Genomic DNA, 12,532 nt, shown 5'->3' with positions numbered 1-12,532 from the left:
CTGCATGCATTATGCACCCATGTGAGAACACACACACACACGCACGCACACACACACACATGGGGGGGCAGGGATGGGGGAGAGAGAGAGAGAGACAGAGAGACAGAGACAGAGACAGAGACACAGAGAGAGAGACAGACAGAGAGACAGACAGAGAGACAGACAGAGAGAGACAGAGACAGAGACAGAGACAGAGACAGAGAAACAGAGTCCCGCATAGAAACAAGGGACTGTGTTTTGTAAGTTCTGTCTCTGGTATCAACCACTTACCATGAAGTTTCGTTGAATGTCAAAATCAAAGTATCCTACTGTGAATTCCTAGTAATAAAACTGGCAACGCTTTACAGTTTTGAATATAATATGAAAAGCTGAAAATTACATTTAGTCAAAAGCCTTATATTGAGGGAGGATTTTCATGAAGGAAATAAAGTCGCTTTATTATCCTAAGTAAGACTTTCACCGTCTCATATCCATTATTTTAGCATCTGTGAACCCTAGACTTTTATACAATGAAAACTGAAGAAGCAAGGTTTTCGGGGCTTATAAAGAGAAATATTGATGAAATAGATAAATGAGAAGTGTGAGTTTACAGAGGTGGTTTTCCAACATGAAATACACACCGTACTTAAAGGACCATGCCTACATTCTAAAATATAGGCTTTATGCATTACTTTAAAAAATTGTATCTTTCTCTTTTTAATTTCTTGTCAGAATATTCTCCACAGTTGAGTGGAGAGTGTGATATGACTTTCTCACGTACTCTGGTGCCTCACATTTGACCATGTCCCCTGGAGGGGGAGACCTGGTGGCACTCAGAGGAAGGACAGCTGGTAGCCAAGAAGAGACTTGATACCCTATGAGAATATATAGGGGGAGGTAATCCCCCTCAGGAACAGTCATAGGGGAGGGGAATAATGGGAAAATGGGGGGGGGGAGGAATGGGAGGATACAAGGGATGGGATAAACATTGAGATGTAACAAGAATAAATTAATAAAAATAAATAAATAAATATTAAAAAATTGTATCTTTCAATTTTAAAGGCTTTAATGGTGATTATTATTTAGGGGTAGACTTTTCTTAAAGCAGTACGGAACCCTTTTAATATTGTATTCCAATGTATTTATAATACTTGTACCAATGTATACTATATAATAGATTCCATATTTTCTACGATAATTAGCCTGTTTTTCTTTAAGATTTCTAGATGCAGACCACAAGCACTGAGATCTGGCTGGCAGCTCATCCATCTGTTACACGCGTAGGTGCAAGCTGCTGTGGTCTATGTACACAGATCACACACACTACTAAGCATTTCTATTAAAACGGGAGTCACTTCAAGAAATTTATTTCTGTATTTATTGCAGTGATGTCCCAAAGTAAATTCATTTAAAATTAAAATACATCAGAGTTTTACTATCAGTTGAAGTATCTGAATTCATTCTTATCGCTGGTTTATATTTTGCGGAAGTGCACACACAAAAATAAATAAAGCTTTTCTTATTTTTTTTTTCTGTTGAGATATATTAAGATGGAGATATAGATGCAATGGTGAAATAATCAGAAGAATTTATAATTAAAGTTTAGCATTTAAAGGTAAATTAAGGCGAGTTAAAGCATCAGCCTTCAACCTCTGAGTCACACCCCTCTGGCAAGTCTCTCTCTCCAAAAATATTTGCATTATGATTCATAACAGTAGCAAAATTACAGCTATAGATTAGCAACAAAAATAATCTTATAGTTGGGGGTCACATCTATAGGGACTGTATTAAAGGGTCCCAGCACTGGGAGGGTAGGGAGCCACTGAATGTAAGTGATAATAAGTCATTGTTTATAAGCTTGTAAGTGCCCATATGGAAGCCAAGTAACAGGAAGTTAGTTTTAACGCGAATGAGTCCCCTTTCTGTGGTAGGAATGAGGGGACCTGATCTGGAAGCTGTTCACCTGGGTCTACTGCCCCTCACAACACACTTGGCAGTAGTCACAGGTAAGTCTCAGGAATCTGTTGTTGTTGTTATTTGGCTTTTTGAGAAGGAATCTGACTACATATCCGAGGCTGGCCTTGAGTTAACGTGATCCTGTCTCCATCTCTTGAGTGTTGGGGCTATGTTGGCCCCCCATCCCCAGACCTCTTTTGTCAGCTCTGTAGGCAGGTAATGCTTTATTAGGTTTTTGTTGCCCCTCCCACTCCGTGACCCTGCCCTGTGCCAGAGAACAACTCTTGCTCATGCTCTTCCCTCTTTCTGTCTCTGGTCCTTTCTGTAACAATGCAAGGGGTGGGATGGCTAGTTATGTTTCCAACACCTCCTTCAGGACTTATCTCTCAGGGTTGTTGGGGAAGATGGTATTTCAGCCACACTTCCTTCATCTTTCCCATCTCAGTACTGTGCTGTGGCATATTTAATAAGTGCCAGTCCTTTTTAGGGTTACTGCCTTTTAAAATGAGATCTCCTCTCTATACCTGATGTCAGCATAGTGTCGGAGTAAGCGTTCCCAAAATTGAATGCCCATAGCATTAACAATAAAATGATGACTTAATGCGGCAATAAACAGCAATAATTCAACAGCACAGTTTAAGCACATAGTAAAACAGGGCAGTTGCTAGGTAAATAATAACATTTTATGTGAGTATCTCATATTTTCCTTTATAGCCAGTCCTAAATGCATAAAACCAAGCTTCTTTCTATCCATATTTTACTTTTGTAATAGGGCGAGTATGATGCAGATAAATTTTCATGTCTAAAGATGAAAATCATGAAGCTTTATTATTCTTATTTTGTAGCAAAAAGGTCAAAGCAGAACAAAAGAGGCAATGCGTTTCCAAGACAGTTTTGTGACTAAGTCACAGTGAGTCAAAGTTTTTGTGAGTAGGTTGGTGTTCCCTGTCACCATTAGGAGTCCTGTCTTGCTAGAGGGTGTTCTCGTCTGTCTCCGAGACCCCCACTACTAGGAGTCTCAGCTAGAATCACACCCTATCCTCCCAGGAGCCTACCCTGTTGTAGGTCTCCAGCTTGTCTCAGAGATGCCCCCACCCATGGGTTCTTTTCTTTCTAAAAGCACTGTGTCCTCCCTTCCCAACTCTCTCCACATCCAATACTCACCCTCATTTCCCACAGCATCACCTCACTGATCCTGTCCCCTCTCTTCAACCACTTCTGCTGTCTATTCTATGTCCCCTTATGAGTGAGATTCAAGCAGCCTCCCTTGGGCCCTCCTTGTTACTTAGCTCCTTTGGGTCTGCGAATAATAGTAATGTTTGCCCTGTACTATATGGCTAATATTCGCTTATAAGTGAGTACATACCAGGCATGTCTTTATGGGTCTGGGTTATCTCACTCAGGATGATCTTTTCTAGTTCCATCCATTTGCCTGAAAATTTCAAGATTTCCTAGTTTCTAAAAGCTGAATAGTATTACATTGTGCAAATGTACCACAGTTTCTTTATCCATTCTTCCATTGAGGGACATCTAGGTTTTTCCCAGATTCTGGCTGTTATGAATAAAGCTGCTATGAACATAGTTGACCAAATGTCCTTGTTGTGTAGTGGAGCATATTTCAGGTCTATGCCCAGGAGTGGTGATAGTGCCAGATTGATTTACTATGCCTACAAGATGTTCAATGATAAAAATAAAGCAGAGACTGAGGGAATGTCCAACCAATGTCTGGTCCAACCTTAGACCCACCCCATGGGAGTGAGCCAACCCCTGCCACTATTAATGACATTCTGCTATGCTGGCAGATGGGAGCCTAGCATAGCTGTCTTCTGAGAGGCTTTATCCAGCAATGGATCAAAAACAGATGCTGAAAATCACAGTCAAACATTAGACAGAGCATGGGGAGCCTTGTGGAAGGGTGACAGGAAGGATGAAAAGGCCCAGAGGAGACAGGAGCTCCACAAAAAGACCAACAGAGCCAGCTAACCTGGACTCAGGGTGGTTTTCAGAGACTGAAGCACCAACCAAGGACCAGGCATGGACTGGACCTAGGCCTCCTACACATGTATACCCAGTGGGCAGCTCAGGCTTCATGTAGGTCCCCTAGTAAGGGGAGGGGAGCTGTCTCTGACAAGGACTCTGTTGCCTTCTTTTCGATCACTTTCCCCTGATGGGCCTGCCTTGTCAAGCCACTGTGCAAGAGGATGCACTCAGTCCTGATGGGGCTTAATGTGCTGGGATGGCTGGTAGGGTGGAGCTCCCCTCTTCTGAGAGGTAGGGGAGGGGAAATAGGGGGAAGAGGAAGGAAGGAGAGGAGAGAGGGCTATGATTGGGATGTAAAGTGAATAAATAAATAAATTAAAAATGTAAAAAATACTTTAAAAAAACTGTCACGTTGAGCCACCTAATTTGACTAGCTAGGTTTATAAATTTAAATAAGCACAAACATGAAGTAACTAAACTGAAGTTACCAAGCTCATTAACAACTACAGACAAAGCAAAAAGGTTTCAGAACCCTTTAAATCTCATAAGAACAGATTTTGTGAAGGTTTTCTTTAATTTATCTGATGACTCTGAATATGAAAGGTCCTTGCATTGTTACAAAGGATGATGTCTTGCACTAAATCCTTACACACTTGAAGTCTTGAACTCAGACTACAAAATCCAAATATTTAATTACTTATGCCATAACTGAGGCTTTATCCATTATGAAATGTATTTTTTTATTGTAAAGGACAAATAAAATATAATGAAGGAGGCTCAGAAAGATAGACCTGATGTATTTTGTCTTTGGAAAAGTCATAATTTAAAAAGATAAAAGAGTCTAACTTTCTAATATAATAATAATAATAATAATAATAATAATAATAATAATAATAATAATAATAATCAGGATGAATGTCAACTTGTATAATATGCTTACATAATTCTATGTTGTTACTTGTTTCTATGATAAAGGTGACTGGGACTTACATTATTTTTTTCAGAAAGACCTAAAACAGACAAAACCCAGTGAGTTTCCCTTTGTACCCCATTAGTAACTCCTACAAGATCTATACTTATAGTTCATTGCTCACGAAGTCCATTCCACACAATTGGCAGAAAACGCAGAAATATACAGAAACAGAAACTTCATATTTCCGTCCAACACAAGAGACCCCTTATCAGGAGCTGATAACAGAGCTTCCAGCCGCAATACATGTTCACAGATGCAACACAGAAGGCCTCCCAGACAGAGGGGGCATTTGTGTAACTTCACAGAGCAATACAAAGCAAACTGTAAACATGGCACTAGAGAGAGGGAGTTTCATGGAACAGAAGGAGCTATTGGTGCTGGAGTACATATAACCTTCATCCTGACAGTAGAATAGTCAGTACATCTAAAGCAGAGCACTGGGAACAGTCAAAGGGTCCAAGTCTTCTCATGATGTCTTGCCTTCCCCTGTGTCTCTGTCTTTGCCCTTGTTTCCTGTCCTGATACTCCTTACCACTCCTGCACTTGTCTTTATAGACACTGAGAGACCACTATCCCTTCAGGCCTCTCTTAGCTTTCCTTTTATTTCCAGTGTTTCCCCCCCAGGACACAAGGAGTCTTAGGAATCCAGTCTATTTTTGTCTATATTACTATGTATAATTATTTTAAAGAATATATATTGACAATGGAATTTTTTCTATTGGAGAGCATTATTTAGTCATGCACTAATTAAGTACTAACTTGGATTCTATGACAAAAAAAAAATAGGAATATAAGATAATGCCATATCATGTGTCAATCATTTTAATGGTCATTTTATGAGGAGTAGTTGGGATCAGGGACTGTTTTCATACTTGGTAGTAGTAATAATTCTTTACAGGATTAAACAATATTTATTCAAGTTAATTGGGCCATATAAATGTATTAACTAACAAACATTGCTAGAGTAAACGATGCCTTAATATTAAAACATTTTAACCCTTTAACTTCTGTCTGTATTTGTGCTCTTATCAAAGTCCTTAACATTCAATGAATGACTCTTACTGTTGTCACCCTGAACTTGTGGACACTTCACTGCTGGAGTAACATTTTATCCTGGGTTTGAGGTTTAGTGTCATTCAAATGAAAGGAATCAAGCTGTCACACTCAAAAAAAAAAAAAAAAAAAAAAAAAAAAAAAAAAAAAAAAAAAAAACCCAAAGAAAGAAAAAAAGAAAGAAAGATCCTTCCAGTTCTAATTGCTGCTACCCAGGTTTTCATGCCATTCCTTAATAAGATGTGCATGCCACTGTTGCTGGTGGTGTCGAGCCATAGCTATCCATCCTTTTTATGTTGGTAACTTTTAAGTATCACCCTCCATTCAATGGACAGCAAAGCCTCCCAACTCTTCAGCCCACTTACCTCCTCAATTTGAAATTTTTTCCCCTGCAGAAAACAGTGAATAGCACTGAGTAGCAGCAGACATTAGCATAGCCCTCACCCCAGGTAGAAAGTGTGAGTGTGTATTTTATTCTCTGATGGCCCACATGATGTCTGCAGAATATGTTGGTGATACAGCGGGGGTGAGTGGTAGCGGCCTTTCATGTGATGCCTGATGATGCATCATAAGACAGTCCTTCAGCATCCAACAAGACTGATGCCACCAGTAGGATGGACACTCTCTTCTGAGGATAACATTGTTTGAATGCCATTTTAACTTGAGTAAAATCCTATTACTGACTTAGTCTACTGAGACAGAGTTGAGCAACCCACACACAGGAAATGAGCAAGCCGAAATTTCTCTGGTATTATTCATGAAGTAGAGTAGTGCCCTCAGTAAGAACTTTTGGTCACGCATGGTAGACTGTTGTTTCAAAGTAGTAAAAGAAAGATTTGGAGGAAAGAATTGCTATGCTTTACATTACATATTATCCTGAGCAGTTCAATGAAGTCTGTTTCTCCCCTCTCTATTCTGCCTTGACCACCAATCAGCCATTCTCCCTGCAATCCAGATTCCCACTGGACATGTCCTCTCTTTCATCCAGCAGCCTTCTGTTGGTGGGACCTTGTTTCAAGTAACCCTTATTTTAATTAATAAAGACTCGAAGGTGTATGTGTGGGATGCTGGAAATGTACTACTATATTGCTATAATAAGTGAATTTCATCATTACTGTTACTGGTCTTCATTTATAAAGAATATTACAGATATGTGAGCATGTAAGAAAACAGCATGCGTACATACATATGATCACACATACATACATACATACACACATGCATACATACAAAATTAACACATCAATAATTCCCTTTGTGAGTGATATCCTGGTTGCTCACTGGAGGTCTTTATCCTATTACTCACAAATAAAGAGGCAGTAACACAATCCATGGGTGATATAAAACTTTGGAATACAGTATATGGATATGTATAGTCACGCCAGCTCTATTAGGTAGAATAAAGTCCTCAATTAAAAAATTATGTATTACAAACTAAACTGAAGACTACTAAAGGCCTTTATAAAAGCTTAGCTGAATGTAACAAAAGGTGACTTTTTTTGTAACAGTAGCCCCTCTTAGTAGCCATAGTATATAAATATAATCATTTTTCTCTAGAAGAACTATATGGCCTGGTGGGAGTCACCTTCTCTCTGCAGGCGGGGCGTTGTCCGAGGCCTGCACTGTAAGTGCATATGTCCGTCCCACGATCAACTCCACTCCTGGCGCAATGCTCACCAGCCCCGTGGTCCTGTTGATCACGAAGTCTCCCTGGGCTCCCACCAGTATTTCATAGGAGATCTCCCCGTTAGAGCCTTCATCAGCGTCTACTGCTGTCAGCTGGAAGTGGAAAACCACAGCACATGTTTTGTTAGGATTCAGCCTTTCTCCACTGTGCTGCTTGCTTTCCCCCAAACACCAGGAGCTGATTTCAAAGACGAAGCTACTGTAAATTGCATTTGGTGTGCCCATGTGTCCACTGCCTCTGTGTTTTGTTGTGACACTGAATCACTACAGGAGCCAATATTGTCATTTTGTCCCTTGTGACTGTGTTCAGAGCAGTTTTTCAATATTGAAGACTGTCTTTCGTCTAATTTAATAGGAGGGGGAAAAGCCTTAACATAGAATTCAATATTTCTATACAGGATCTATTCTTTACCTCAGCTCCCATTCCTTACACATGAACATGTATCACTGTAGTCTGTGCCCAGGACAAAACGAATGGGCAAAGTTTGCTTTATTTTCTCTGAGCTGCTATTGGCCTGTTTTCCCATCTGAAGTGTTCTCCTGCCTCGTAACCTCTTCCCACCGAGCTTATGATGGACCGATAAAGCCTACACTACAAAAACCATTTTCTTGTTAGAAAAGAGAATGTTTCTTTCAAAGCCACTGAGATGGCAGCATGTAGGCGCCTGTAGACCTGATATGCAGCCATTCAATGTCACCTGCAGGCAACGGGTGCTTACCGCCTCGGATGGCAGAATGACCACTATCAATTCCACACAGTAGCACTAAAGCGAAGGTGGTTCACTGTGTTTAACAAGACCCCGCCACTTCTTGATAGATACACGTTTACAAAGAAGGGAAGGAATGATCCTGGTAGGAGAAGTTACTAACGGCCACTCCATGAGCATTCACGGAATCCTGGGCTTATTGTTCCCAAGGCACTATATAGAGGTAACAATAACATGCCCTCATCTCACCCAGAGAGGAAAGGGTAAACGGAGGACAGCCCTCCAGCCAGTTAGCCCATGGTGCTCTTCTTTGGTCACTTTCCCTTGTGCTTTGCTAATACCCATCTCTGTAAAGTTCCAGCTCTTCAAAGTTCAGAGTCCTTTGGGGATTTGGTGATCTTGTTTGAGAAAATGTGAACGTTGCAGATTTACCTCGAAACTTCAAAGGCAGGACCCTGGGAGGCAACGCTAACAAATGGCTCATGTTTAATAGCTTCAAGAAATGCAAATCAGTTCTTCACATACCCGTCCATGACTGAGGAGACATGTGGCACATGTTCTAATTCTGCTTCTATCTTATAAGTGTGAGTTGTGTGTGTGTGTGTGTGTGTGTGTGTGTGCGCATGTGTGGGTGCATGTGTGTGCGTGTGTAGGTTAGAGGACAACTTTCAGGAGTTGGTTTTCTCTTTCTATCTCAATGGTTCTAGAATGAAATTCAGGTAGTCAGGTTTGATAGGAAGTGCCTTGACCAGGTCCATCCATCCATCTTGATGGCCCTCTAATTGTATTTTTTTTTAAATTATTCACTGCACTTGGAGTGGTGGTGGGCACAGAAATAGCAGCAACAAAAATAGAGGAGATAAAAGGAAATTTAGAGACTGGCATGAAAATGTTACATCCAGAGGGTAGTGGTTTTGGAAGACAGACATGGTTGCCAGAGAGAAAGAGGTTTCCTGAAATGACTCAGGGACTTATGTAGGCATGACAGACACAGACGCAAAGGGAAAGGAGAGGGCAGCTATTTGTAGAAAGAGTCAAATGGATGGCGTGTATCTGGGGAGAACTCATCCTGTTAAAGAGGCAACATCAGTTTTTATTATTGTAAATCACTTACACCAAATGTCTTAGTAAATCTTAATTAAAACTTAGCTCAAAGTGGATTCAATATTAACATTTTTCCTGGGAATTAAATTGGCTAAAGAGATTTAATGATAAATGGCAGTGCATCCATTTAAGAAGAGGAAGTGAGCTTTGGGGACATGGGTATTACGGATGGTCTTATTTAACATTTTTATAAATGAGGTTTGAAGAGAGGCAGAGATACCTGATAACTAAGTTGAGGAAGGCACCCATATGGGCAGTGCTATAAATATCAACCAGTGCTACGAACACACCTGAATCCACAGTCAATCACAGATGAGCTAACCGGTTCTGCTAACACTGCAACTAACCCAGAAACTATCTGCTTGTGGGAAGCGGAACAAATGATTGAAAGTGACCAGTGTGTGCTTAAGAGACTTAAACAGGTTTATACAATCTAGATTTTCTTAGTCTCTTAGTTTTATGTCATAAGATAAATACTTAAGAATTAACATAATTTTGCACACTAGCAAAAAGATTTGAAGAAAACATCAGTAGGTCAGGATTACACTGAATTGGGTAGATACCACCCCTGGGAATACCCAGTCAATACCAACACTTTTTCTACATGAAATTGAAAACTCAACACATTTTTTACAAATTCCTAGTGAAGGTTTGCTGTAGATGGTTCAGCTTTAGACTGCACTGTGGAGTTGGATAAAATTACAGATAACACCTTGACAGTTAAACTGCTCAGTGCCATTACAATAGAGTGATTTGATTTGAGTCCAAAGCCATTAGGTGAGGTTCTATGAAACACATTTCTATTATGGGATGGGAAGAACTGCCCCATAAATTAAAAGTAGATGGGGAAAGGAAGACGGCAGAGCAACATCTCTGACGAAATGACAATTAAGCCTGTTTATTTTTAATGCTTCAAATATTTTAATGGCTGAGTGGTGAACACTGAGCTATTTATTTATTTTCCATGTTGTATTACAGTTCTTTCCATGATGTTTAACTATACCCTCCCATAATTCTGTTCTGGTATTCTTAAAATGTCCGCCTTCCTGAGGCTCCCAGCCTGATTTGATCATTGATGCTCTGCGCTCCTGGGCATCCCAGGTTGACTCCAGTGAGAGTCCCTGTTTGTGTGGTGCAGACACTCTGTTCCTATAAGCCATTATAGTGAGGCTGAACCTTGCAGCTGTGGATGTTTCTGCCAGTCCTGTCCACCCTGAGCTGAGATAAACTTGCTCACAGACAGAGAAGGTCCAGGGAGTAAAGAAAAGTGTCTTTGATATCGGTGGCCACATATTCTGTTACGCCTAAGGCTTACTTTGATACTGAAATTTCTTGATCCATGAATCAGAACTCTGCCTTTAACAAAGCTAGTTGAATCTGAAAGTGTGTCACCTTATGAATAATAATCCTAAATTTTATAGGAAAAGAGTTTCGCAACTGGCTGTGAGGCACACAAACATGAGTAATAGGGAGTTCTTCTGCTTGGTTTGGGCTGGGCACACCCCTCTTTTCCAATAGTGCATTTGCCACCCTTTCTCCTTCACCGTCCTGGACTGTGTGTTCACAAGCCTCTCAGAACAGGCACCTAGCAACTTCAGATCCCTGCCTTGAGTGGACTCTCCTCATGCCCTGAGAGGAGACCAGAAATGAAATCAGGCCTGAACTGGTTTGCCATACCAAATAAATAAGACAAAATTATCCTCCACTGAACTTTATCTCTATGCATAATTTGGTGTGCATACGATTAAAATTATATGCATCATGGGAAAGAACAAGGGCAATAGATAAATAACTTAATATGCCAATCAAAGAGAACCATCTAAACTCTGCTCCTGGTGGTCAGGCTCCTCCTCCTGAATCTCTGAAGAGGAATCATCAGTCATCATGGGCCTGAGCATCTTCACTTACATTGCTACTTGCTTCCTAGCATTCTATGCTGCTCTTTTCTATTTATTTTGCTTTAGATGAAGTTTCCTGTCTACTTTTACAAACATATGTGGACTTTTGTTTCAATGCCTTGAACAAGAAGCCAAAAACTCAGAAACACCTACTGTGACCCAACACTCAATCACAGTTATGTTCTTGGCTTGCGCCATGGCCTTTGTGCGAGATGGCCGTGTCCCGGTATCTTGGCATGTGGTAAATGTGATCACAAAGTTACTTAACGGTCTATGATTAATTAAGTCATAGCAACTTAAAGATCTTAATGTGAAGATAGTATCATTAATTTTACAATAAATTATAAGATGCTAAGTGACTGGTGATAAAACAAATGACAGACTTTTTCTATGTACTAATTTTTAAATTTTAAAATTACATTTATCTAAATTTCTGGTACTATTCTCTTTGGTATCCAAGTTGACTATTTGAACCAGATATACATACAATAATAGAACCGTTTGGCTGAAATTGGGTGGTGCTTAGTATCTGCACATTTGTACTGGTATTTGTCAATGCTCAACTACGGCTCTTCCTACAATGAAGACAAACTTATAAAATACATTGTAGACGGATGGCATCCCCAAACTTGTAAACTTGGGTTAAAAAAGTCTGGAAAATACTCCATTATTTAATAGGAGGAGAGTTCTAAAAGTGCTACCCGAGGCCACATGATGGAGATGATAACAGAATTAGATCTAAACTTGATTGAGAGAGAGTCGTGTGGAGGAAGAATTCATTTCAGAGTGAGTGATGAACACCGCAACGCTCCAAGGCAACACAACAGCAGCTACTTGAAGGCTGAATAAAAAGGTTCATAAATGATGGGTGGTGCTGTGCTTGGGGAGTTTACTGTCAGATGAGAGAAAAAAAATTTGCAAAAAGAAACAAATACGTTCATGTTGACATTTTTAAATAACTGAAATTCGAAATGAACAAAATAAGCAGCTAACGGGTGAGAGTGTAGATACAAACATGCTTAGGCATCAACTCTTCTCTAGACAGCACTGAAATATGAGACCAGGACAAGAGGAAATGGATAAAGAATGAGAGGAGGGTACCACCGTGTGCTGTGTGCAGTGCGAAGGGGCTGCATAAATGAAGCTGATTTCATGAGGTTATAATGGGCCCATCAAGACAGATGATGATGGAGCCA

General features: G+C 40.2%; 1 protein-coding gene across 1 annotated transcript in view; it reads right to left on the bottom strand.

Moving 5' to 3' along the window:
* The window catches only part of Pcdh15 (protocadherin related 15), a 428,603-nt gene that overhangs the window by 254,899 nt on the left and 161,172 nt on the right, over positions 1-12,532 (bottom strand). Inside the window, exon 12 of the mRNA XM_051153212.1 lies at positions 7,527-7,720. Coding sequence (XP_051009169.1) covers positions 7,527-7,720 — 194 coding nt within the window. The remainder of the gene's footprint in view (positions 1-7,526; positions 7,721-12,532) is intronic.

Source organism: Acomys russatus, chromosome 11 (genome assembly GCF_903995435.1).
Source record: "Acomys russatus chromosome 11, mAcoRus1.1, whole genome shotgun sequence".
Lineage (NCBI taxonomy): Eukaryota > Metazoa > Chordata > Mammalia > Rodentia > Muridae > Acomys > Acomys russatus.
This window is presented reverse-complemented; position numbering and strand designations above follow the sequence as displayed.